Source organism: Daktulosphaira vitifoliae, unplaced genomic scaffold, assembly GCF_025091365.1.
Source record: "Daktulosphaira vitifoliae isolate Bord-2020 unplaced genomic scaffold, ASM2509136v1 Scaffold_1, whole genome shotgun sequence".
In the NCBI taxonomy this organism is placed as follows: Eukaryota; Metazoa; Arthropoda; class Insecta; order Hemiptera; family Phylloxeridae; genus Daktulosphaira; species Daktulosphaira vitifoliae.
Window position 1 is genome coordinate 61878416 of NW_026099572.1, and position 26839 is coordinate 61905254.

Genomic DNA, 26839 nt, shown 5'->3' on the forward strand with positions numbered 1-26839 from the left:
GCTATAGAAACTAGTTATAGTCTTATTAGTTATTAGACTGAGCGCGACTCTTGTGTAGTCTGTTGACGGCAGCGAAACTGACCCGTCGGTCATTTGGTGTTACACGCACGTTCCTCTGGATCGACCACATAAATCGCATGCATTCGTTGAATTAAAATAAAAATAACACACCAAAATTATCAGTGTTTGTTGCGTCTGTATAAATTGCAACACTTGTTATCAATAAATTTCTGTGATTTTTAATTTTAATTTATATTTTGTTTTTTGTGATGCCACTTTTTCAAACTAAAATTTTATTACTGAATTTTTTGTGGACTATGTGAGATCCAGAAAATCTTTGTACATGCTGTAGATTAGGTATGTAATTATTATACTCATATTTGTTGGTATACACTTTGTGTTCATAATATTGCAGTCGTTAGTTTATATTTTTAGTCGTATTAAATAATTTAATACCAATTGATTTTGTAGTGTTCTGGAGAATTCAGCTGAAATCACTGATAAAATAGTTTTTTAACTACCATATAACAAATTAGGTCTCTCTAAAATACTATTTTACACTAAAACATTTACAATAAGAAAATATGTTCAAATTTTAAATACGCCATGACATCATTTTTATGCTGTTGTGAAATTGATAAGTACTCCACTCGTAAGTTGTTCATATAATTGGACATAAAATTGATTAACAAGGTTTTGTTAGTTAATGATTTAAGTCTTTAATTATTTTTCATCAATTCTAATTAGTTACAAAGAAGTTATGATAATTTTAACTCAAAGTTGTGAACATTTAATTGTTAGATAGTTGTTTATTTAAGAATAATTACTGGTAATAAATTTTAGACATTCAAAAAGTATCTAAGATTATTATTCCTATTCATTAATTAAAATAAACTATAATAAAAAAAGGTATTATTTTATTATAAGTACTTAAATACGGTTCATAAATTATTATTTTATACCTATAACATTATAACCGCCAATTTTCATCTTGTAACTATCAATTACTAAGAGAATAAAAAAATATCAAAACTTTGAAGTAATTAAAAATAACTATATTCTACCTTTTTTAATTTTAAATATTAATTAAGTGTTTCTACATTACTTGTATTCATTTATGTTATATGACTATAACCTGGAGGATAACCTTGAAAACCGAAAGGTGTTCTTGATAATATTGTTAACATTATTTGCAAATTACATACTATAAGCTGAAAAAATGTAGTTACTAGATTCATCCAACTAAAATTCACTATCGCTTAATCTAACATTGTATGGTCTTTCTTTACAAATCTGTATATGTTTGATGTTTTATCAATTATATCGACCTTAACTATTTAAATGTTGCGCTATAAAATCCAGTTTTTGTAAAACAACATTACGTATTTGTTTACATTTTCATACAGAAATTTCAATTTTTACAATAATTATATTATATTACAAAATTAAATTAGTAACAATTTACAGAAGAATGAATCATTTTTTAGGCAATTCATTTTTATTGTTAAAGTCAATAGGTAAAAAACTATCATTGATAAATCGTATATACTGTTTTTTTCTAAAAAACTGAAATATATATATTTTCTTAATAAATATTATTTTATCTGGCAACCCTATTTATCCTTCGAAGAACTCAAATAACATCTATATCCTACAGTAATACCTGTATGTTTGATTGTCTGATTGATAAGAAACTTAATTTAAAAATAACACGTAGGGGGTATAACAGGTGTTTAGTTTTTTTTACTGAGTATTGAGCAAATCACATGTATGCCCAGAAATGAAATATTTGATATAATAAATGTTTATTATTAACCAAAAATTATATTTCATTGATATATGACTTAAAAAAAAATTGTTATTCGGATATAAAATGATTTTTATTTTATTTTTCTATTAAATATAGTTAAATATTTAAAAAAAAAATTAGTCTAAATTTTTGACCCCAAGTTTTGCTTTGTTTGTTAGTATACATTAGTTCAGTTACGAATTATACTAAAATATTGATAATTTTATAATGTTTATGTCTCTTAAAAGTTTCCATAATTATAAACATAATTAAAATTATATAAATTTTATAAAAATGATTATTTTGGCTTTTATGTTCCATTAAAAAATCCGAGTCTCCTTTAATTTAAGTCGAAAATGTAAACCATTAATTTTACTAACTAATAGAAAGTAAAAATCGTATACTTTCTTAGTAGATATATTATTATTAAAAAGTAATTGAAACGCAATAAACAAAAACTTTCTGGAATTTTGAAAATTCTTATCTATACAGTATTTTAAATAACAGAAACTGCTTTATGTATTTGTATAACAACAGACATTTCCACAGAGTTGTGTAAAAAAAAAAAATTCAATTTGTTTGGTACCTTGTAAAGTATAACGAATTTGTTTTTTGTTTCCTGAAAAGTTTTTAAGAGTAGATGTATTGTATTACTGTAACAACGCCTTCAAGTTATGCGATAATATAAATTAAAATTAGAAGGAATTTTAGCAGTGTTAGTTGTATATGTAAACATTTGTGATTTGAAAAAAAAAATTTATCTATATTTTATAAAAATTTGATAATTTTTTATATTTATAAATAATTGAAGACGATTCTTAAAGATGCACTTCCTAGAATCAAACAAGTGTGATTGTTTAAATTACATTTGGTATGATATTATATTGATCCATTAAAGAGTACCTTTTATTATTGCATACTTGATAAATACGTGCTGTCAATATCATTTCCAGATACGCTCGATTGGTAATCATCAGATCAGATCATTGAATAGTATCAAATCTTTACTTAATTTTTTTTATTATCTATTGTTATGTAAAATGAGTATCATTAATTCGGGGGACGTATTGTATATTTACTAAAATTTTAATTTTTAAATATAATCGTAAGCATATTTGATAGTGTATTAAATACAATAGAAAAGTTAGTGTAATAATATTAGAAATTATACTGCGTAATAAAGAATATTCTTGTACCTTAAACATATGTTTTACTGAGATAAAAGATATCATTCAGTAAAGTATTGTCATTTTTCATTTATAAATAAAGATTAGCTTTTACAAGATAAATTATGAATCTAATCAAGGCGATAAGATAGAGAACTCCTTTTAAATGTGTTAATTTGGAGAGGGAAAAAAGCCCATTCTCCTCCACAAATATTTTTTTTAATCATTTTTTCACAATTTAGATAGACGATAAAAAAAAATATAAACAAAAAATATTTTGCACCTTCCCAATTACTTATTTTTTTATAAGTATACAATGGGTGTTTTTATGATTATGTCTCCCGTAATATAAAAATTAATTAATAACGCAATAAAACTGATAAGATGCATAAAGCATGAAATGTATGTCTATTTGGAAATTTTCTTAAAAAAGTCACTTTTAAAGATTAGAGGATTCAGTCTAGTTGCCAGATCTAATGAGTCTTAAATATATACTATAATCATATTTTAGATGCTAAATAAAAGTTTTTCAAGAATCTTTACTTTGCACCTAAAACAAACAGATAAAAATTGAAATATTTTAAAATGACATAATAAAAAAAATTATTTATATATATTTGTAATAGACATAGTAGTTCCATGTTAAATATTGATGTAACTAAAATTATTTTCATTTAACGGACCTGTTAGGTAGAATTCTTACGTTTATCTATGGTTTGTCATAATTAGAGCCTGGAATTATATGTATTTATATATTTGGTTTCAACCACTTTTGAGTGTTCCAAGATTGTCATAGGATTAAATAGTAACGTAAATGTATTTTTCGTTTTAAGGGTATAAACCTCATTAATAACTCTGAATCTATAACCTCGATAATAACTCATTACTAAGTTTTCAAAGCAATTAATTAAAATTTGTACTGGCTGATGGTTCGGAATAACAACATTTATAAATACTTATTATTCATAATTTCATAACTAATTACGTAAAATGTAAGAAAATAAGCTTAAATTTTTTAAATAATTCTTTAGTATTATTTAGCATTATTTAGCTAATAATTTTTTGGTCATAAAAACAATTTTTGATACAGTAAATGAAATAGTTTATATCTCTTGATTCTTATCATTTGATGACTGTATAAGAAGTATTACCGTTTTAGATACATTTCTTTACATCTATTTTGATTGTAAAATATTTGTTCTTATTTAAAAAAAATATTGTATATTGTTTAGCCATATTCACTCCGTATACGTTATTATGTACTGAAAAAATAATAATTATCATTGTTTTAAGTTCTAATACATGAAAATATTTGATCGCTTATTTTGATAGATACTTAATTAATAAAATGAAAGGCATCGTCGTAAATAAAATACTATTATTAAGTAAATATCAGATTAAAAACAAGACTGTGTGTATAATATTGTATTTTTACATCACTTTATATGGACGTTGTCACCATTGGATAATAATTAAAATAGGTCCTCGACCTAAAGGTCAAATATCTCTCCGGTTTCTTCATCAACTACAAACCTATTATCTATTAATACTTATATTCTCATATTCTATTAAGACACTATTAGAACAATAGCTAAATAATTTCCAATTTAACAGTAATATGAACCTTATAAGCTTAAAATTGATTTTAAATATTTATAATTTAAATAATGAACTCTGTTAAAAATGTTAACGATTTAATTTTTGTATTACAGTATAAAATTACAACTTTTAGGGGTAAAATTTACTAATGAATTAACATCGAATATTTATTTTATCTTCAAAGGAAAAAAACTTTAACATAATTAAGAAGATAGTCTCTTAAAATTTACTCTTAATCTCTGTACATTATGCATCTAGTCAGCGGTGAAATAGTAAAAAAATGGGGCCTTGGAAAAAAAGATCATCTAAGTATAATCTTAGTACATAGGCCCAGATTCACGATATGATAGCCGGCCTGCTTGAATTTACCTGTAATCTGTTTGAACCTGTTATCCTGATGGCCAAATCCGCCATTGCATTTTAAATAATAGACTCACGAATATGAACGATGCCCAACTATAGCAAAAAAACGTAACAGCTAAATTGTACACGCGACTACAATTTTAATTATTTAAATGTAGTCAGTTTTTTGCAGACACAAAAACCTGGCCTTTTTTTGAAGAACCCCTTATGCTTTACATAAAGAAATTTGTATAATTTTTAATTTTCTTTGTATCTCCTCTTTGAAAATCACTCGTCTTTTAGTTGTATATTTTAGTAAAATCGATAATTCTCCTATATTTCATTGCTACTATTAATAAGATGATTTTTTTTTTAATTAAAATCTTGGTATGATTTTAGAATTATTAAAATTTAAAAAAAATTATATATAATAAAATTTAATTTTGAATATAATAACATAATTTTTTAATTTTTATATTTATCTTTTTTAATCCAAATACATAATCAAATTTTAAAAATCGGTTTTATTTGTGGGTCATCATTTGGTGATTGACGTTGTAAAACATTTTGGTATCTACGTTTGTTATGGTTTACAATTTTATGTAGGTCAACAAAGAATCCTACTTAAGGTACATTGAGAAATCATTGATCTAAAAGCTAAATAATATAGTTACTTAATTAACGTTTATTTACAAATTTTCATTATTTTTCTTATTATAATACACCCAACTTTTTTCATGTAAATTATTTTATAATATTAACATTTTGTAAATTTTAAAAGGTTTTAATAAATTAACACTCCCAACTCCTAAATGATATCTTCTTCAACAGTGAACACGTACCACGACGTGTTCATTGTTGAAAGAAATCATATCCATTGAATAAAATAATTTTATAAGTATACAAATTTATAATAATAAATATAGAAATTTCAATGGTGATAGGACACATTAAACAAGTACATAGTTGAAAGTAATTATTTTGTAGTTTGTTCAAATATTTTATTAAAATATTAAATCTAAAAATCATTTTTTAACTGTATACCTTGGAATGTTGGATTATTAACCGATACCATTCAAGAGTACGATACACATGATGCTTTCCATGGTTAAGTAAATTTGTCGTGATTGTTGAACTACATACACAGCGAAACAATGCGTTGTATTTCAATTGGATTAAAAAAAAATTATGTAAAATATGCATACCTTGATGGTTATAAAATTACAATTGTAGCAATTTGTAAACTTGTGAATACATCTTAATATTCCGTCTATACTTTATTTAATTAGATTATTATAACATGTGTCCTATCAAACATATGTATTTATAGTAGCTTTAGTTCTATCATAAATACATATATTTGAGAAATAAATTAAGAAATTTAAGTATATTTTTCATTAATAGTTTTGTTGGACCTCATGTAGTAGCTGTTGGATTATGGCATACATCTAAGTTTAAAGTATAAGTGTATTTTATTTTGTTTACCCATTTACTTAATGTTTTCATTGTTAATGGTTCTCAAATCCTTGAAGAGTCAAGTTAGTCGTTGATAGTTTTAAAATGAACATTATAAGTACTTAACACTGTATCTGTAAAGGGTTTGTTAATAAGTTACTACTATTTGTACCTTTCAAATAACGAATCCGTTTGTTTTCTGGGTGTTACAATAACACCACAAAGACGACTCATTTTGAAATCACTAATCTTTGGTTTAACATTTTCTTTGTCAAAACGGTTGTTTAATTTATTGCTACATTGTTTACTGTAATCTCATTCTCTAATCTAATGTTTAAGCAAATTATTTAGATTTTGCGTAATTTAATAAAACAGCGTTAAAAAGTTTAGACTAAGATAAATTAACTAGCTAGAAGATTGTCTAATACTTTATTTTTATTGAACTTAATTTTTGGAATTTTAATGAGCGTACCTATCGTGTTGGGCGCGTACAAATGATTCCAGAACAAAAATTATCCATCCGTATCATTGCTATTTAAAAGTTACGTCATCGTATTATGACTGAATAAAATTCCGTTGTGTATTTAATTGTTTTTATTTTGTACTACAATTCCAAATGATTTTCTTTCGTATCAATGAACACGTTGTGGGAAAATCCTGTGGGTTATTACTTCAATAGCTCCGCAATGCCCATAATGCGTTAAATAATGTGCATTTTTATTTGTAAGTTTAAAACTGTATTGATAATTATTGATTACTGTGTATAATTATGTTAATGTTACGGAAAATTTACTACTGAAATTATTAAAAAACCATACAGTATTTTATTCAGATCAAAAAATATTACATGGTCTAATCAATTTTAATAAATATCCTTAAGAAAAATTAGGAAATTAAAAATACATTTTTCAAAGAAGTGAAATTATTGATGATTTATTACCTTTAAATATTTATATAATTATAATAATTTTCTAAGGGGACCTGCTCCTCCCTTGCTCTTTCCTAATGAACACACGTGGCAAAAATAGAAAAATGTATATTNTATAATGCGTTAAATAATGTGCATTTTTATTTGTAAGTTTAAAACTGTATTGATAATTATTGATTACTGTATATAATTATGTTAATGTTACCGAAAATTTGCTACTGAAATTATTAAAAAACCATACAGTATTTTATTCAGATCAAAAAATATTACATGGTCTAATCAATTTTAATAAATATCCTTAAGAAAAATTAGTAAATTAAAAATACACTCGTAGGTAAAACAAACGTAGGTGGGTATTTTTCAAAGAAGTGAAATTATTGATGATTTATTACCTTTAAATATTTATAATAATTTTCTAAGGGGACCTGCTCCTCCCTTGCTCTTTCCTAATGAACACACGTGGCAAAAATAGAAAAATGTATATTTTTTAAATTATAAATGTTAAGAATCGATATTGATGAATTCAGATTCAAATTTTTTTTCTTAATATTGTTTTTTGTGTATTTGATACAGGGAAACAAGATTATATTGCAATCACGGTTTTATCTGTCCCTTTTTGGCTAACATGACTCCTAACCAGGACAAGAAGACGTCATAAATATATCGTTTAAAACGCAAATTTTTTTAAAAAGTAATTAAAAAATAAAAAGTAATAACCTAAAATATGTGATATGAAATGAACAATGTCGTTAAACATAATACTACATATATCATAAAATAACTCCTGTTAAAACCAAATAAATTCTTTTTAAGCTTTGTATTAAAAAAAAATTTTATATAAGAATAGAGTAGTCACTGTTACTTCAAAACGTTAAACTTATAAGATAACGTTATAATATATTTTAACGTTTAACAAAAAAAAAAAAAAAATTGTTTAATCCTATCCCTATTCTTAATTAATATTTCTTCNGATATTGCAATCACGGTTTTATCTGTCCCTTTTTGGCTAACATGACTCCTAACCAGGACAAGAAGACGTTATAAATATATCGTTTAAAACGCAAATTTTTTTAAAAAGTAATTAAAAAATAAAAAGCAATAACCTAAAATATGTGATATGATATGAACAATGTCGTTAAACATAATACTACATATATTGTAAAATAACTCCTGTTAAAACCAAATAAATTCTTTTTAAGCTTTATATTATAAAAAAATTCTATATAAGAATAGAGTAGTCACTGTTACTTCAATAACGTTAAACTTATAAGATAACGTTATAATATATTTTAACGTTTAACAAAAAAAAAAAAGAAATGTTTAATCCTATCACTATTCTTAATTAATATTTCTTCTGTCTTCACGGTGCTTTGAAATTCTAATGAATTGAATTTGTTTTAAATTGATTGAGTTTCTTGTTTGGGTTAAACTTCTTTAGTTATTTTTCTAGTATTATAAATTTTATTATTATTTTAATGGATTTATTTAAGAAATGGTATTTTAATCTCAGTAGTTAATCTGTTAAAAGACAATCTTGTCTAAATAAATTAAAAAAATAGAATCATGTGTCAGTCATATTTTTATCTTTTAGTTAGATACACCATGTGATTGAAATAAACGTGGTATGAACATAACTATTGAAAACGAATTTTTTTTAGATTACATTATGTCGACATGGTTAATTATTATACCTATGCGGAAGTATAATGAAGACCTTGGCATTCAGAAATAATTTAAGTGTTCGTGAAAATCAGACAAATATAAGACTATTTCTTGATTTTTGATATGAAAATCTAAATATTAGTTATAATAGCATTATAATGTACAGTTTTATCAAGAGAGTATATTAACAAAAAATATTTTTCAAAACTCTAGTTAATATTGTTGAGTTAAAAACTTCTTGGATATCTATTTGCATTATCTTCTCTTGTACTATAAATAATAGNTAGAATCATGTGTCAGTCTTATTTTTATCTTTTAGTTAGATACACCATGTGATTGAAATAAACGTGGTATGAACATAACTACTGAAAACGAATTTTTTTTAGATTACATTATGTCGACATGGTTAATTATTATACCTATGCGGAAGTATAATGAAGACCTTGGCATTCAGAAATAATTTAAGTGTTCGTGAAAATCAGACAAATATAAGACTATTTCTTGATTTTTGATATGAAAATCTAAATATTAGTTATAATAGCATTATAATGTACAGTTTTATCAAGAGAGTATATTAACAAAAAATATTTTTCAAAACTCTAATTAATATTGTTGAGTTAAAAACTTCTTGGACATCTATTTGCATTATCTTCTCTTGTACTATAAATAATAGTTTGAAAATAATTTACATTCTAAGCTGAAATTTATTACTACAAAAGTCGAGTTTTAAAAATATTATTTAAATCTTTTGTTAAGAATATTAGTTTTTTTTTAATTTTAAGCTCTATATTTTTTTACACTAATATATTATACGTTTTTTTTATGTATTTTATTACAAGTTAGGTTTTTTTAAGATTTAAGAATAATTTTCTACTACCTTTCCTTGGGATTTATAAAAACCTTGTTTTTTTAATAATGTTAAAACGTGTTTATATGACCTCTCGATGAACAACGTTTGTATAGTCACTAATTTGTTAATACTTTCGTTGGTGGATGCAAGAATCTTTTATTTTTATTTGACCATCAAATAAAAATAATGTGCACCCACCCATCTTTTATATACCGGACTGGAAATTCGTAAAATTTTAAGCTATTTTTATAAAAAAATTTACACGAATTCATTTTTAGCATTAATGTGTAGCAGAAAAGTTATTGGTTTTACATAATTTTTTTTTTTTTTTTGTCCGTATACGCCCGCTCCTGCTAGACTGATTTTGCTCAATGATACGTCAAAAATGATTAAACAAATGCTTGTTTAATGTAATATATTATTAAAAAAAGAAAAACGTTCTGATGATTTACCTTTTATCTTGTATTCTATAAGTAATCAGACATTAAAATCAAAGAACATGTAATTTTTGGTATATATGATAATTTTTTTTTTTTTTAATACGCATTGAGTCGTAGTATTATGACAGTGATTTTAATCACTGTCAGGTTTCAATCAACACTAATCTAAAAAATGCATAAACCCCACTTTGTATTGTTTAGTTACAAAACAATCAGTTTTCATTGAAATTTAAGTCGTTCATGATTCATATTTGTATTTTTGAAAATTATGCCAATTAACTGATCTATAGTTAATGTGTTCATATCTTAATTTATTTTCTTAGATCAAGTCATGGGCCTCGATGGGGCCAAGGCGTTGGTTGTATTGTTACTCTACGCTTTACGAATTCATCACAAGGTACATGCGGATATTAAAGTAGGTAATGCAATTAACGTTTTCAATCGTTATGGGTACTTCAGCATAAGTATGAGAGTAGTCCCAAGGAACGACACAGATCATACGTGGATATTCAGAGAACCAACAGTAGATGTATTTTCAAATTTAGCAGGAAAACAAAGGTAACTAAAAATTATAAATGACATAATTTTTTTATTTATTCAAAGTCTTTAGTTACCCTTATTTTACTTTCACTGATATTTATTTTTACAGCATTAAAAGAAGTATAAACGGTGGTCAAGTATTCCAAGGAGATTTTCACATGGAATTTTGTGATAATGTCAAACAGTTAATGCAAGCTTATTTTCGAGATTTTTCAGTGGAAAGATTAGACAAACCTTGGCTAGCATTTACGGGAAGTTGGTCAAAAACAACGTTAGCTAGAAATTTAGGTAAGTAAGTATAAATAATTGATAAATATTTAAAATTTATACTGCTTGTATTTAGTAAACGCAAAGTAAAAAGACATATTAAAACGCATTATAATTTAAATATGAAATATTTCTGCCTATTTATTTAGCAAGGAGTGAACGAAAACATGTAATACTGAGCACAAATATAAGATTTTACGTTTTCCTGTTAATTAAAATAGTTTTAAGTAAATAAATTAGTAAAAATTAAAGTATAATAAAAATTGATCACTAATAGCTAATATTATTTAAAATTAAAATGATTTATCAAAATTTTAGTCAATGGTGTTTTCGTAAAAACCTCTGTCTTGATATGCTATAGAAAAAATTATTTGTTAGAAAAATTAAATCTTAATAATCTCGTATCATAATAAAGTTAATAATTCGTGGTCTTTACTATTTTTACAATCTTAGCATTAATTTTTGGATGTTGCATAGCGAATATCATGCAAGATAAAGAATATTTATCATGTGAGATAAGTATGTTCTGAAAACTGTAGCCGAAAAAAATGTTACGGAATCCAATACCTAAAATTCAAAACCAAATTTTTAGGATTAAGTGATTATATCATTTCAATAGATATTCAATTACTCAAAATTATTGTTCAAATCTACATTTTGTGATTAAATAAGGTTTTTTGTGTAAGTACTGTGGTAAAATCCTTAAAAACTTTGTTGGATACTAACCAACCATATAATATACGATTGAAATAGCTATATATTTTGTTATAGTAACTCTTTTAAACATGACTGTCACGTTTTTTTATGTATTTATAGCAAATATACCTAAACTACTAGGTGAACTAATTTTTTTGTGACAGCAACCCGTGGGGGTTTTGTTTCTACGCCTTAAAGTCAGTACTTGTCTCGCTCGAAGAATATGAAAAATATTACATAACATCTGCACTATTCAAAAAATTAGACAGTGGCTCATCTCATTCTAAGTGGAAGTATAAATCTAAACGAGCAGAAATCTTAACTGTTTAATATTTTTATTTTTAATGAGGATAATGATAATAGTTATAAATAAAGCTATTAAATGCTATCATTAAGTTCATTAAGACCTTAAATTTAATAACCATTATAAGTAGTATATATAACTAAAAGACAAATAGAATGGAAGGGGTCAAATAACTCATTAGAATCAATACTATAATCATAAGGCCTTATGATTATTTATTTATCTTTTTAAATTTATGTATTATCATAAATAACCAAAAGTAAGAAAGAAATACTTGCACTAGAAGATTTATGACATTGGACAAATAATTATACAGTTCAAAATTCCACAAAGATGTAAGAAGTATATTTTTATTTTATGCGTGGTTTCTATGCTGTTTTTTTGCTTTTGTTACACACCTCGTATATTAAAGATATAGAAAGGATTTTACTCAATAATAATTATAATAAAACAATTTTATACTCTAACTAGGTATGATTTATTGGCCACTTAGTTATTTGAAATATATTTTGAAGGCTCTATGTAAAATTAAAAATAATTTTACGAAGATATCTTTATGATTAGCGTATTTTTCTATTAATAAGAGTTAATTAAGGATAATTATTATATTCTCTTATCTGAAAAAAGAACTTAAATTTGCTTTTTTTTTTATTTTTTTAATAATTATATTGATATGTTTTAATAAAATTAAAAATAAAATTTCTTTAGTTAAATCTCACACAATATTTATTATTATTCAACCATTGAAATTTAATATAAGTTTAATTAACAGAACTCAGCAAAATTATTTTTGCTTTGATAAATAAGCAAATTTACTATACATGCATATGTTATACCAGCTATAAACACGTCTAGTGGGGCTATCCCCCTTTCCCAACAATTAATCCTCCAAATTTTGTTTGTTAATTTAAATATTTTAGGACAAAAAAAAATTTATTTTATACCTCAAACATTACTATCTAGTAGCCCGATCAGTTATGCACTCTCAAATTTTTGTACAATTTTTAATTTAAAATTTAAATAAAATGTTGAGTTATTAAATTATTACTATTACTCAGAACCTGGAAGTTATTTCAAGTCTTTTTAAATATTTCGTGTAAATTTTTTTCGCTATTATTTAGTATTGTTATGTATTATGTATAAATAAAGTAGTATTCTCAATTTATTTTTAATATTATACATTTAAGTAGTATAATACTGTTAATATTAATGTTCCTGTTATGGTTCAAATGATACATACGTATGAGTTATGATGAATAATTAATTAATGGTAAAATATTAATTTACATGATTTAGAATTTTCTTTAAATGTTGAGTTTTTAGTACTAAATATAATCAAGCTATTAATATAAATTTAAAAATTTATCAAGGATTATGATGAAATATAATGATCTAAATTATTAGCGAATAAAGCAGTAATATTTTAAGTTTTAATTTCCTCCCTTTTAAAAAAATATTTTTACATTACAATACATATAATTTAATATGAATTTAAGGGAGCTGATTCCTACACTTGGGAAATTGAATCCTCCGTAATATTCCTATAGTTAAATCGTTTTTACAGTATAAAAAAAAGAGGTCCAACATATTTTTCCAAAGCTGGAGAAATAACCGCCAACTTTATTTGTGTATATACATTTTTTTACTTTTATAATAAAATGAACAATTAAATTGAATTTTCGCCAAAAATCATTTTAAAAAAAAAGTCATTTTAAATGTATAGTTAGCAAAAATTATTAATAAATGACTCATTTATTATAGGATATAGGAGTGTTAGTTATACCCCACAACACGCTATATTAAGATCTCTTTTGGTAGCATAGAGTTTTAAAACTATGTTTTTTTTAAATAAAGTCATTTTAATAATTATAAAATACCGACTATTAAAGATATACTAAAGGAACTTTTTATATTATAATACTACTCTTTTCCAAATGTTGTTGGAAACACTAATGGTGTTAGTTTTATTTTGTAAAATAAGTTAATATGTTAATAATGATATTAACATGAAAGTAACTTGAAAACATTTTTTATGTAGGTTTTAAGTCCAATATTACCTATAAGAAAATTATAAAAAAGGTTACACAATATTCAAAAATTATTCAGTTGGTAAAAATGTCCTTTCTACTACCCTTTCCATATTTCTAGCTTGTGTCTATGGAACCATAAGTGGTCCACAGCCCCCATGCCTATTACGTTCGCAGATAATAATTTATTCTATTTTGATCTATTTTATACTTAATAAACAGTAGAAGTATTATGTACTCGATTAACATTAAGTGAATAATTCTTTTTTATTTGAAGGTTTGGAAATGACTTATGTAACTGGTGATTATAGTTACGTACTAGTTAGAGTAGCTAGACACAGAGAAATAGCCACTCTTCCAATAGATATGGAGAATAGTGATCTCCATGAACCTGTAGCAAAACAAGCTGCGTCAGTTAATGTTGGTGATAGCATGTCAGTTATAGACTTTGTCAAAAGTTTTGGATCTCATTATGTGACATCCTATGTTACAGGGAATTCACTATATCAAGTATGTTAATGCTATAGTTTTAAATAATTTAACACTTTAGATTAAGATTTTTTTATGGAAAAATATTACTAAAGAAATAATGATATGTTTTTATTGATGATATGAAAAGAGATAATTAAATAAGAGGAAAAAAATGATGAGTTTTACATCTGTCTATTTCCCGAACTTAACATTTTATAGAGGGTAGTGGCCATCTTTCACAATTTAGGGAGTCAAAAATGATTCATGGCTAAGGCAATGATGGATGGGCCAGGTATTATGGCTGGCTTGTACCAGAGACCAAATACCACCAATGAGAAACGTTGGTACCCTGGGATCGACCTGAGACCCCGATGTAAATTCATCTTTTTTATTATTCTATTATTATTATTATTCTAGTTACTAACTCACAAGTATAATAATAACTCCTTAAAACACATTTTTAAATCTAGGTATTTGTCTATGTGCCTAATACCTATAAGATAATAAAAGATCGTTTAAAATCAAAAGGAGTTTCTCAGATCACTAATCATGAATTGACAGGGTACTTTTCGCCTTGGTATGCTGAACATGTTGGGAAAATTTTATCAGCTAGTGGAAATGAAACTGTTGAAAATTGGGCTCTTCAAAGACTAAGAGTCAAGTTTTATTTCTTTACATTTGCATCTTTACTTAAACTACATGGTGATACTAAACTACTAAGTGAACTGAATGGATTGTTAGGCAATGAAGCTCTCCTAAAGTTAAGTCTGAAGACTTTATCTCCAGCATTTAAGGATGTTAAAAAAAAAGCTTGGTTCCATGAAGTTATGGACAATAATTTAAAACTTTGGGAAGTCAATATGTCATATTAATTGATACATCAACAAAACTGTAATTATTATATTTAACTGTTAATTTTATGAGTAATTGTTAATGTATACTAGCATATCCTTTAATGCCAAATGCTAATGTACCTAAAAATTATAGTTATTTATACTTTATTCAATTATTTTTTTTTTAAGTAATAATTTTATACTTTAAATAACTTGTAATTTTGATTTTTTAATAAAAGTTTATTTAAGTATATTATTGTCATTATTACATTATCATTTATTGTCATACATTATATTAATATTGCACAGCAAAAAATTACAAAATAAAACAAACTAAATTTCACTTTATACATATACGTTAAACATATCAAAAATAAAAATAAATAATAATAATGAAAAAATATATGAGATCATTATTTGTATAAATATGTATACATTATTTCTTTAATAATTAAAAATTATTGGTTGTGTCTCATTAACTTTAAAATAAAACTAAAAATTCACATATTTATACATCTTGGATAACAATTTTCGAGCTTAATTACTCTAAATTAATATGTCACATAGACACTAATTCTAAAAAACTTCTATGATTACTTATTAATCAAGGATAAATAATTAATACATTAATTATTTATAACTAATAAAATTTTCTATAAAGAGATATATTTTATAAAATTAAAAATTACAATTTCACATGATTTAATGAATTTTATAAATATTAAGTTATAAATTTAATAATTGCAAAAAAAGTTCTGAGAAGTAAAATTATTTTTAAGTAGTTACTTAAGAGAAGAAAAAGGAGATTTAAATTTGATAAGATATTAGTGCAAAAAAAATATTCACAAAATTATGTGAATTTTCATTAATACAAAAATTAATACACATCATATGAATTTTATTTAACTGATATCTTTTTTATTTATTTAGCATTTCACATTTTTAAAGATTTTTGCATATTTGGATTAATTTCTAAGTATATTTTGTTTAATTTTTTATCATGAAAAAAACTAAGAAATTAATAGTATAAAATATAAAGCGAATTAAAAATAATAAGAGATGTCAGTTAAATCTAGTTCAATCTATATAATAAACAATATGTCTTCAAACTAGTCATTCTACAAACAAAAGTGTTTGTAATATTCATAATTTAAAGTAAATTATATTGAAGGTGGTTTGAGTTAAAATACTATGTATTATTTTAAAATTATGATTGATAGTCATGAAAGTGTTAATGAAACATTTTACGTATTGATACATTATTATGAATGTTTTCAAACATATCCGAGTCTTTAATTATTTTCCTTGTTAAAATATGATCAATATATTTTTAATAATAAAGTAATAGGTCATAATTTTTTTAGAAAATGTTATTATAATTAATTTTTAAAGATTTACTAAAACAGTTACAAATAGGTAATTTTTTTTTAAATATATTTATATTATAATATTTCTAAATTTACTTATTCATGTTAAACTTTTTTTATTTATTATTAAATAAATTATTTAATTTAAATCCAATAAAAAATACATTAAATATATACGAATACAAGTAATAGTCATAAATAAAATGTCACATACCTTAATACATTGGTTTTTTTATTTATTTATTAAAATAAACTACATTAAACTATCCTCGAGTTAATATTAATATTAAAAATAACAAAATATATGTTAACCCTAGAAAATTCTATAAAACAAATTTATTACTCAAAAATACATTTCTATACCTTTAATTTTAGATAGATACCTAAACTAATATTAATTGAGATCTAAAAATTCAAATTTTTATTGATTTATCATTAACTTACTCAAATGTTTTCTTTACATTTTTTTTTGTCTAATTCATCCATTTTCATTTTAATTTCAGCAACTTTAGCACAAACGTGATAATCCAGTTTTCTAGATTCTTCTGTTGAAATTGATTTATGAACTCGAGTACAATGTTTTTGAAGTAAAAAGTTTCTAGTAAATGCTGATTGACAAGAATTGCATTTATATGGTTTTTCTCCTAAAAATGATAGAAATAATTAAAATTATTCATATCATTGATTAAATTTTATGGTAAAATACCTGTATGAGTTAGTATGTGTCTTTTCAAATCAGTAGACCATCCAAATTTTTTTTCACATAATTGGCACTCATAGTTTTTAACTTTTTCAATTTTTGTTTTACTAACTTTAGGTGAATTCAGTACATTTATTGTGTCTTTACCATAGGTGGTTAAACAATATTTCCAAGAAAAATCAGAATCATTTTTACTTAAATTTAAAGGTCGGTTACTATTTTTTTCTTCACTTTTAGCATTATTTTCTATAATAGTACTCTTCAGATTATCATTATTTATATGACTAAAAAAGTGCATCAACAAAGATGTAGCTGAATAAAAAATTGTATTGCAATCAGGACACTCTTTTGCATAATCTATAAAGTGATTATTTTTAATTTAATTTGATTAATATAGTGAAATTTCTAATGACTAATCAATTTAATTGACAATTTTATGGTTAAAAAGCAGTACTTAAATTGAAAAAATTAAGTAGAGAAGCTCTGCTTAGGTTTAAAAAAAAATTATTGGATATATGAAGGAAATTCAAACAAAAAATAAAAAATAGTGGGTGAGCTTTATCTACTTATCCAAATAATTTAAGCTAGTGAAATGGCAATTAGATTTTTCTATTGGAGCAGAATAAAATTTTACCTACCTACTCCTAAAAATTTTCTGCAGTATAACTATTTGCCAAAATACTGACAAAAAAAAAAAAGAGTAATCAAAAATTTTAAAGTTTTTAAAATGTAATTAATGTTTTAGCCAATATTTATGAATAACTTTCCTAAAAATCCCTATATACTATCTGATGTCTTGATATGTCACCTGTTATCTCCGAGTATCAACTGATCAAACTGGTTTGCTGTCGTATTGTGTCTATAAGTGGTTCTCCAACATATAGGTTTTTTTCAGTCTTTCCCTCTTAAGTTGTTGCAATAGGTATATAAACAGTATGTATAAAATTAGATTAATTAATTAAGTTTAACCTGTGCCTCCAGCCCTGAAAGTTATGAATCGTGCTTTTATCAAATGAAATTTTATTTTTTGATAAGTACTTAACCAATATTTCATTAAAAATATTTATAAGGATATGATCAAAGGCTGTAATAAATATTTTAACCTACTATATCTATTACTTTATGTATTTATTTAATAATTGTAAAATTATCTACAATAATTGGTTAAAAAACACTAAAAATCATTGTTATGTAACACCAAAACAATAAATATTTAACAAAATTTTCATTCTAAGTTTTACTTACTAATTAGTTGTTCTATAATATGAAATTTTAGGATTATACTTAAACATAAACAATAATCATGAGTGGTATTCTGTAAAGAAACAATACCTTCAATGCGATAACATAAATGTATAACTTTCTTACTATTTAATGTCACAAATGATTAGTATGCTATTGTCAATGTTATTATACTTACTAAAGTAATACATAAAACAGTCTAAAAAAACATCTAAAAGAGGCGTGTATAATTTTTGAACATCTATCAGAATGTGATCTTATTTATTTTCCCTGTAAGTATCATATTTATGAAATCATACTTAAAGCTGCATTTTATACAAATTCTATCATTTCGTCTGGTCCAGAAGTTCAAATTTTTAAACGTTTTCAACAATTTTGGCCAAAAGTTAATATTAATAATTTTAAAACTGGCCTAGATGATATAATAGTCAGTGAAAATTAAATTATTTATAAAATTATATGTTAGTCTTTTATATGGATCAATTAAATAAAACTCATAACAGATATAATTATACAAAATTGCTGGAATTAACTGTTGTATATTTTGGTGGTACTCCTACTCGTGGCATATATTTTAAATATCCTCAAGCAATGCATCATGCTCATTAAATGTCTAAAGCTATATATTCACTAAAAATTTGTATATTTTGTGTTCAATTTAAACTATCAAAAAGTGAAGAAAATTCATTGTGCAATATTTATATATTTCTCATTCTATTATATATTAAAAAATGGTTTGGTGGTCTTATTGCTTCATTAGCTCCTTCTCAAGACCTTACTTTTTTGAAAAGTTTTATTGACTACTAAAATATAGATCAAGATATGTCTCAGTCAACTTTAAAAAAACTATGTGAACATTTGTGATACTTAGCTCCCAAAACATTGACACTGGCATTTTTACTAAATGATACTAATTTAACAGTTGAAACTATAAAATCAAACAATCAAAAGAAATATTTGATTTTATTTATGTCAAATCTACATCCTTTTTTTTTTACGATTTGGAATATCAAGTATGGAATAAAAAACGAAGAATTTCAAAAAGGTCTTGAAATTGTTAAGACACTTTGTGTTACTAATGACACAGCCAAAAAAGGAGTTAAGTTTATGGAGAAGTTCAATACAATTTTAACAAAAAATAAAGTTCAAAAGCAGTTTGTGCTACAAATTGTAGAAGATATCGTCCTAAATATCCAAAACTGTTTAAAATCAATGATTTTAAAATCATTCTAATTTTTAAATAGTTTAAAATTTACTTTTTATTTTTAATTCAATTTTTTAACTAGTATTTACTATATTTAATACTAGTTTATAATTAAGTTATAGTTACACTGGTAAATAGTTAGTTTTTAAATTATACAATAATGATTTTGAAATAAATTTTTTTTAGGTAAAATTTATTTATATTTCATTGTCAATTAATTAAAAAAAAAAATACATTTATCAAAAAACTATGTAGAATAAAAAATGTTGTTTATTAAATTTTCTACTAATGATCTATACATATTTTTATATGAATAAATTGTAATGAAATATAAATTTAAAATAAAACATAGTTAATTTGGCAAAAAAGTGTTCAATTTTATTAACTGGGAGGCACGGGTTAAACTAAACCAATCAACTCCAAATTTTGTACATTTTTTTTTATATTTATATGAATTGATTTAGGGGTAAGACTGATAAAAATTTCATATTAAAATTAAGTACCACCTAGTGTGTATGCAATGTCTGATTTAATCAGGTATCTTGGCAGACTGACCAAATAAAAGCGTGTATGAGTCTTAACAAATAAGAGGAGCAATATATCGACAATAAATGGTCTGACTAGTTCAATAAAATATTTTACGCTATTAACATTCACATCATAATCTTATTACTGGTAGATATGCAACAGTCTTAAATGGTTAGAAATATACTGTATAAAATAATGTACCCAGTATAAATATATTTGTTGAATGTTTATTCCATTACTACCCGCACCCATCATTCAACTACTTTTCTAGCATATGGTATGAGTTCATTTAAAACTATGGAACCCATGTCACTAATTTAAGCACTGTTAAGAAGTGACTAGTATTAATTTCCAAAACATTTACAAACTATATGATTTGCCAATGAAGGAAATACAATTATAACAACAGATTTATTTAAAAATGTATTTTTGATATTGATGCTATCTTGTTCAAATGGCATAAATTACATTAAATCAAAAAATGTTTTTTTGGTAACAAAATCTCAGGAAAAGTTATAAAAATTATATGTATACATTTCCTGAGATTTTGATATAGTTTATATATAAATCATAGATTGGTAAAAAGGCATCAACAAATGTTGATAGATTGAGCATTTATACAATTTTTTTTAACCCTTTTAAACATAAGGAAATCTATGGCTAATATTTACACAGAAGTATACTACCAAATATGATATTGACTAAAACTGTAAAAGCTCAAAGCTAATAAAACTATGATAATAATATTTGAGTGATGTATTCATTTTGAACATTTAATAATACACATTTTATAAAAAAAAAATTTGTTTTTAATTGACTATTTTATTTTGTTTTGATTAGCTTTTGAATAAGGTTAATTTGGGATATTCCCTTTAAGCAAGACATCATCATTGTACATATTATTATACTAATTACTATTTTTTAATTAATTGTGCAGCAAATTAAAAAACAAAGAATATTTTAACATACAAACATAATAATTCTATATTAGTTCATTAAATTGTAAATTTTTAATGAAAGTAATAATGAGTATAAATTAAGAAGTAAATAATAAGCCAGCAGCAAGTGTTTAAATCAGATTCGGGCAAAGAAATTAATGAAATATAAATTTTTGGTAATTTATGAATATGAGTAAAAATTTCTTAAAATTGATTTTTGTTATACTGTTAGCTTACCTTTGTAAACATTCATTTGGCACAAAAATTTAAAAGGATTACTTTATTTCATTTATTTAAAAAATAAGACCAAATAAATTTTATTTTAACGTTCAGTAATCATATTGGTAAATAACAAGCAACAAATATTATTTAAATAACAAAATATTTCTTATATAAAAGTATAAGAATAAAATTGAGTAAAAAATGCATTATAATACATTTGGCGAAACTATTCTTGACATACATGATACATTTTTGTTATCTTTGTAATCAATTATCTTTAACAAATGAAAAAATAACTAGAGTTGATAAAATAAACTATTCGTATCATCACAAAGCTCGATCAAAATAAAGCTATTCGGAGTGCATTTAATAATGATTTTAAGAAAACGGGTTTTACTTTCAATTACCTTTTTAAATGATAATGGATATTGTGACACATACATAATAAATATTAATAATATTCAATGAGTCATATGAGAACCGTTTATTGTGTGACACTTAAAAAATAAAAGTGTTATCATAAAAATTATAATAAAATTATTCATATTCCCGAATAGTAGAATTGAATATTGGCATTCTTAAATTTCTTATTTAAATACAAAATAAAATTAATAGAAATAAATAAGCAAAAACATTTGAACAGAAGTTTCTAATGAATATAGTACTATAATTATAATTAGAGGAATTAATGTGCTTCTCACTTACCAAGTGATTCAGATTAATTAGTGTGCTAACATGAAATAAAGCCTAAATTTATTAAAATACCTTTTTTAAGATTGAGGTGTGGTTTAAGTATAATAATCCTACTTGGCAAGTTACGCCCCATGTCCATGGTCTGTTGTAATATTAACATTCACCAATAGTATCTTGATACTCGTTCTCACTTTCTCGTTACATTAATATTACGAAATAATTAATACTCTACTATTAGAAAATTATTGATTTTTGTTGCACTTTAGTTAATCTACTATCAAGTATAAACATATTTAACAAATAAAATATTTACTACGATGAGTGCTGGTAAAATACTTGTTTATGGAGGTAAAGGAGCTTTAGGATCAACATGCATTGCATCATTTTTAGCCCAAAAATTTGTAAGTAATATTCGTTTTAAAAATATCTTAGATGTATTTAAAATATTAAAAAATCTAGTTATAGGAAAACTTAGATAAAAATCCATTTTTTAACTACACAAGAAGTTAAAACCATTTTATGATAAAAAATTTTAGTTAACATTTTTTTTTATACATTTTAATTAATAAAAGTAGGAAGTTTAGAAGTATTTAGTACATTATAGTATAAAATGCCAAATTAAAAAAAATATTTAATATTTGTTAAAATAATTAAGTACTTGGAGTATATGTATTTAACAGTTTTTATAGCTGTTAAATAACTTAATAGTTACTTTATAGCTTTACTCTATATTATAGTATATGTTACTCTACAATAGTTCTTTTATAAATTACTTTGTCACAATGTTATTAATTGTACCCTTTTATAACTTTTGTATATCTTTTTACTTGTTAAATTATTTTTTATATAAATAACGAATACCTTATTTTTTTAATAATAGTGGGTTGGATCTATAGATTTGCAACAGAATGATGTAGCCAGTGCTAATATTATAGTAAACTGTAATGCATCTTTACTTGAACAAGTAAATAAACATTTTTAACACATTTTGTTTAAATCTAATGAACTTAATTTTCTCACCCAATGGTTTCTTATGTTAAAGGAACTCGAAATTATTACAAAACTTGAAACAGTTTTAGGATCTGATAAATTAGATGCTGTAATTTGTGTAGCTGGAGGATGGGCTGGTGGCAATTCCAATTCAAATGGTAAGAATTTTATATCACATTTTAAACTGTAGAATTTTTTTTAAGGTAATTTTCAAAAAATTGAAGTGTAAATTCATCTTTATACATAGATTTTGTAAAAAATACTGATCTTATGTTAAAACAAAGTGTGTGGAGTTCAGTATTGGCATCTTCAATTGCATCAAAGTATTTAAAACCAGGAGGAATTGTAGTTCTAACTGGTGCAAAAGCTGCATTAAATCCAACTCCTGGAATGATTGGTTATGGATTATCTAAAGCTGCAATTCATCAACTTACCAAATCATTAGCTGATCCAAATGGTGGATTACCTAATGGAGCACAAGTATATTCCATTTTGCCAATTACCCTTGATACTCCAATGAATCGAAAGTGGATGCCTGAGGCTGACACTTCAGCATGGACTCCTTTGGATTATGTGGCTAAGTAAATAGTACTTTAAACTTTTACAATTTCATAAAAGAATTTTCCTTTACTCTGATAAAGAAACTTAAGGCGGCACTTGCCTTATTTTCACCAATTACGCTTTAATATTCATAAATTTTTAGTAATATAAATAGTTATTCATGTTTTATTGAACTTAAATTAAAACTGTGTAGTATAGTGTAATTTAGAAAAAATATTTTAATTTAAGTTAGTTCATGTAAGTATAGCCAATAGATTTTTATTTATTTTTAATGTTATTAAATATATATTTAGGTTCATGAATATTGAATATCTCATGTTCTATATGTTTATAAATGGTAGCAAATGTTCTTTTATTCAATGTTGAACTCAGGTTTATTATAAAAATACTTCATCAATAATAAAATTCTTACAGGAAAAATCATCAACATTATAAAAAGAAATAAAAATATATTAATGTAAATAGTTGAATTAATAAAACTTTTTAACGATAACTACTAAACAGGTGGTACTGTATTCTTGACCTAAAAAACAATTTTATTAAAAATATTACTACTTTTAATTTAGTATAAAACAAAAATAAATAAATAATGTTTTGTTTTTCAGATTGTTTATAAAATGGGTAAAATTCGAAGAAAGGCCTCAAAATGGTTCACTTGTTCAATTAATTACAAAAAATAATGAAACTACTTTGGAAATAGTTTAGTTTCCAAACTGTAATATTTTGTTTTTGTAATTTGTAACATTATTTTTACATTTAAAAAAAAATTCTCTATTATAATTTTATGTTTCCTTTATTTTTTGGGAGATGGTTTATGAAATAAAAGTGTACAAAACTATATAATATTTACAAATTGAATTATGTTTATAAAATTAATAATGTGATGGTGTTGGCACGCTCATTAATGGCGACTCTAAATAGTCAAAACTAGGAGGCTCAGGAGGTGGTTCAGTATCACTTGTAATTTTTTCAACAAAATCATTGTATAATTTATGTACAGCTTCATCATGAGAAGAACTTGGTTGTAATACTTTAGTCAATGTATTTAATCTACTAGGTGGTAGTTTAGGATAAACATGCCAAACTAGTTTTAAGACGTGTCTTACTACATTTTCTCTATTAAGGCCAGTACAAAAAAATTCATCAAATATTACAGTACAAAAGTCTTCTGCTGCAAACTCATCTACTTGCTGAATTAATAGAGCAACAAGAAAATGAAGGAATGGGTCTTCAAATGCGCGATCATGATCACAGCTAGCCAAAGACCCTAAAATTCTCATTAATGCTAATCTATCTTTGGCTTTAGCAACATGTAAGGTATAGTACATAGCAACAGTACAAGCAACACTACTTTCTTGAATATATGCTTGCACAGCATCTGGTACAGGCCCAGAGTGTTCAATAATTGTAATTGCAGATTCTCTTTCATCAAGAGGCATTTTTGTATTCAGTGATCGAACCTGATCATCTACCATCAATGACATTAATGCAGGCATAAATTTTGTAACAACTTGACTATCTAGTTTAGGTTCTTTAAAGTCTTGAGTATCAATCATAACCCAAGCACTTAGCCCTAATGATAACATTCTTAAAAGTAACACAAGTACATGATTTTCTCGAGGTAAATTCTCATTATTTATTAAATGATGAAGAATCCTAATTGTTGAAGTTGCTAAAAAGTTAATAGCATAAGGATCACATAATGTCATAGATAAATCACCTAGAACAGTTTCGTGACCGCGTTTGATACTATCTAAAAATCCTTGAAGTTCTCGTGATCTTTTTACATCAACATTACGTTCCCTAATGCAAGCATCTAAACACCAGGTAAATTTGTGACATGGGTCAATAGAAATAATATCTTGAATTTCTAAATCATGCAAGGCCATCAAAAGTTCAGCCCTAAGTGTACAGTAATGTACATTATGAGTACGCAAAAATAATGTCCTTAGAAATTGTAAAACCATATCGTATAATTTAATACTAGAACCAATCATATGTGCTAATTTTTGGACCACTTCTCCTTGCCTTCTCAATTTAGGAGATGGAGTAAAAAATAAATTAGTCAAATTATTGTGATCAAATAAAATATTTTCTTTTTCTCTAATATATTGAGTTAGTAATGGAGAAACTTCATTAACCAGCAATGATTGATTATCTTTCCAAATTTGTCGTTTTACCTCAGTATCTGTATCTTTATATAATTCAGTATCTTTAACTAACACATTTAAATACTTATCATCAATATGAGAGATATTTTTTAAAATTGCCATAATAATTGGTCTAAGTTGCTTAATATGAACAGATGGGAAACTTTTAGCTAACATATCTTTAAGTTTACGGTCTCTATCACGTCCCTCTTTTTTTCCAATTTCTTCAATATGTGCAACTAATTTGTCACGTAATGCTTCCAGTATGGAGTTATGGAAATCTAAACGGCGAATCCCATGAAGGTCAAGAAGAGGCAACATTTGTCGAAGTGAAGGTAAATGAATACCATTATCAACTTGAAATTCCTCTATAGCCTTTAAAGGATCAGTACAGTTAGTTAATGTTTCAAGCAAATAAGCTTGACCGTGAATTCCTGAATCTGCACTAGGTTGATTTGAATGAACATTAAAAGATGATCGCTGACGTCCACCACTCATTTTTTAAAACTGTTTATTTTAAATTCAGTTTTTGTTAGAAAATAAAAAATTTATTCTAAATGATAACATAAAAATATTTCAATAAATTAAATTTGAACATTTACTTCTATAGCATAAATTTCTTACATGTACTTTATTCATAAAACAATTATAATTGTTACTCATTGGACCTTGTTCACTTAAAATTTATCATTTAAATAAATTAGCCATTTGCAAATGCTCAAGCGTAACAGTAAAGCTAAACTTCAATATTAATATTATTATCATAAATATAATGTAACTTACAGTAGACAGATTTACATATAACAGCTTAATGTTTACACACGACAAACAACTTATTACTAGATGGCACTGTGTTCTCTGTACTATAGTGAGAC

The 26839-nt window shown here is 24.5% G+C and overlaps 4 protein-coding genes across 8 annotated transcripts; 2 read left to right on the forward strand and 2 right to left on the reverse strand.

Moving 5' to 3' along the window:
• The first annotated feature begins 37 nt into the window (after positions 1 to 37).
• LOC126896209 (torso-like protein) lies at positions 38 to 15622 on the forward strand. The gene is made up of 5 exons (XM_050668789.1): positions 38 to 357; positions 10555 to 10789; positions 10881 to 11059; positions 14343 to 14575; positions 15007 to 15622. The coding sequence occupies exons 2-5, from the start codon at positions 10563 to 10565 to the stop codon at positions 15406 to 15408; spliced, it is 1041 nt and encodes a 346-aa protein (XP_050524746.1). The 5' UTR covers positions 38 to 357; positions 10555 to 10562; the 3' UTR covers positions 15409 to 15622.
• Positions 15623 to 16885: 1263 nt separating this feature from the next.
• On the reverse strand, positions 16886 to 22447 carry LOC126896211 (zinc finger protein 883-like). 5 transcript variants are annotated; one of them, XM_050668791.1, is made up of 3 exons: positions 22336 to 22447; positions 17443 to 17793; positions 16886 to 17380 (listed from the first exon to the last, which is right to left on the reverse strand). In XM_050668791.1, the coding sequence occupies exons 1-3, from the start codon at positions 22421 to 22423 to the stop codon at positions 17181 to 17183; spliced, it is 639 nt and encodes a 212-aa protein (XP_050524748.1). In that variant the 5' UTR covers positions 22424 to 22447; the 3' UTR covers positions 16886 to 17180. The 5 variants fall into 5 exon arrangements, with proteins under 5 accessions (XP_050524748.1, XP_050524749.1, XP_050524752.1 ...); XM_050668792.1 differs by lacking the exon at positions 22336 to 22447 and adding an exon at positions 21586 to 22001 and having other exon boundaries at positions 16894 to 17380; XM_050668795.1 differs by having other exon boundaries at positions 16899 to 17380; positions 22276 to 22394.
• A 70-nt stretch (positions 22448 to 22517) lies between these two features.
• Positions 22518 to 24597, forward strand: LOC126896210 (dihydropteridine reductase). The gene is made up of 5 exons (XM_050668790.1): positions 22518 to 22664; positions 23144 to 23227; positions 23306 to 23411; positions 23501 to 23834; positions 24420 to 24597. The coding sequence occupies exons 1-5, from the start codon at positions 22581 to 22583 to the stop codon at positions 24517 to 24519; spliced, it is 708 nt and encodes a 235-aa protein (XP_050524747.1). The 5' UTR covers positions 22518 to 22580; the 3' UTR covers positions 24520 to 24597.
• LOC126896207 (negative elongation factor B) lies at positions 24589 to 26761 on the reverse strand. The gene is made up of 2 exons (XM_050668786.1): positions 26589 to 26761; positions 24589 to 26517 (listed from the first exon to the last, which is right to left on the reverse strand). Exon 2 carries the CDS (start codon positions 26460 to 26462, stop codon positions 24687 to 24689), a length of 1776 nt encoding a protein of 591 aa, XP_050524743.1. The 5' UTR covers positions 26463 to 26517; positions 26589 to 26761; the 3' UTR covers positions 24589 to 24686.
• Positions 26762 to 26839: the final 78 nt, after the last annotated feature.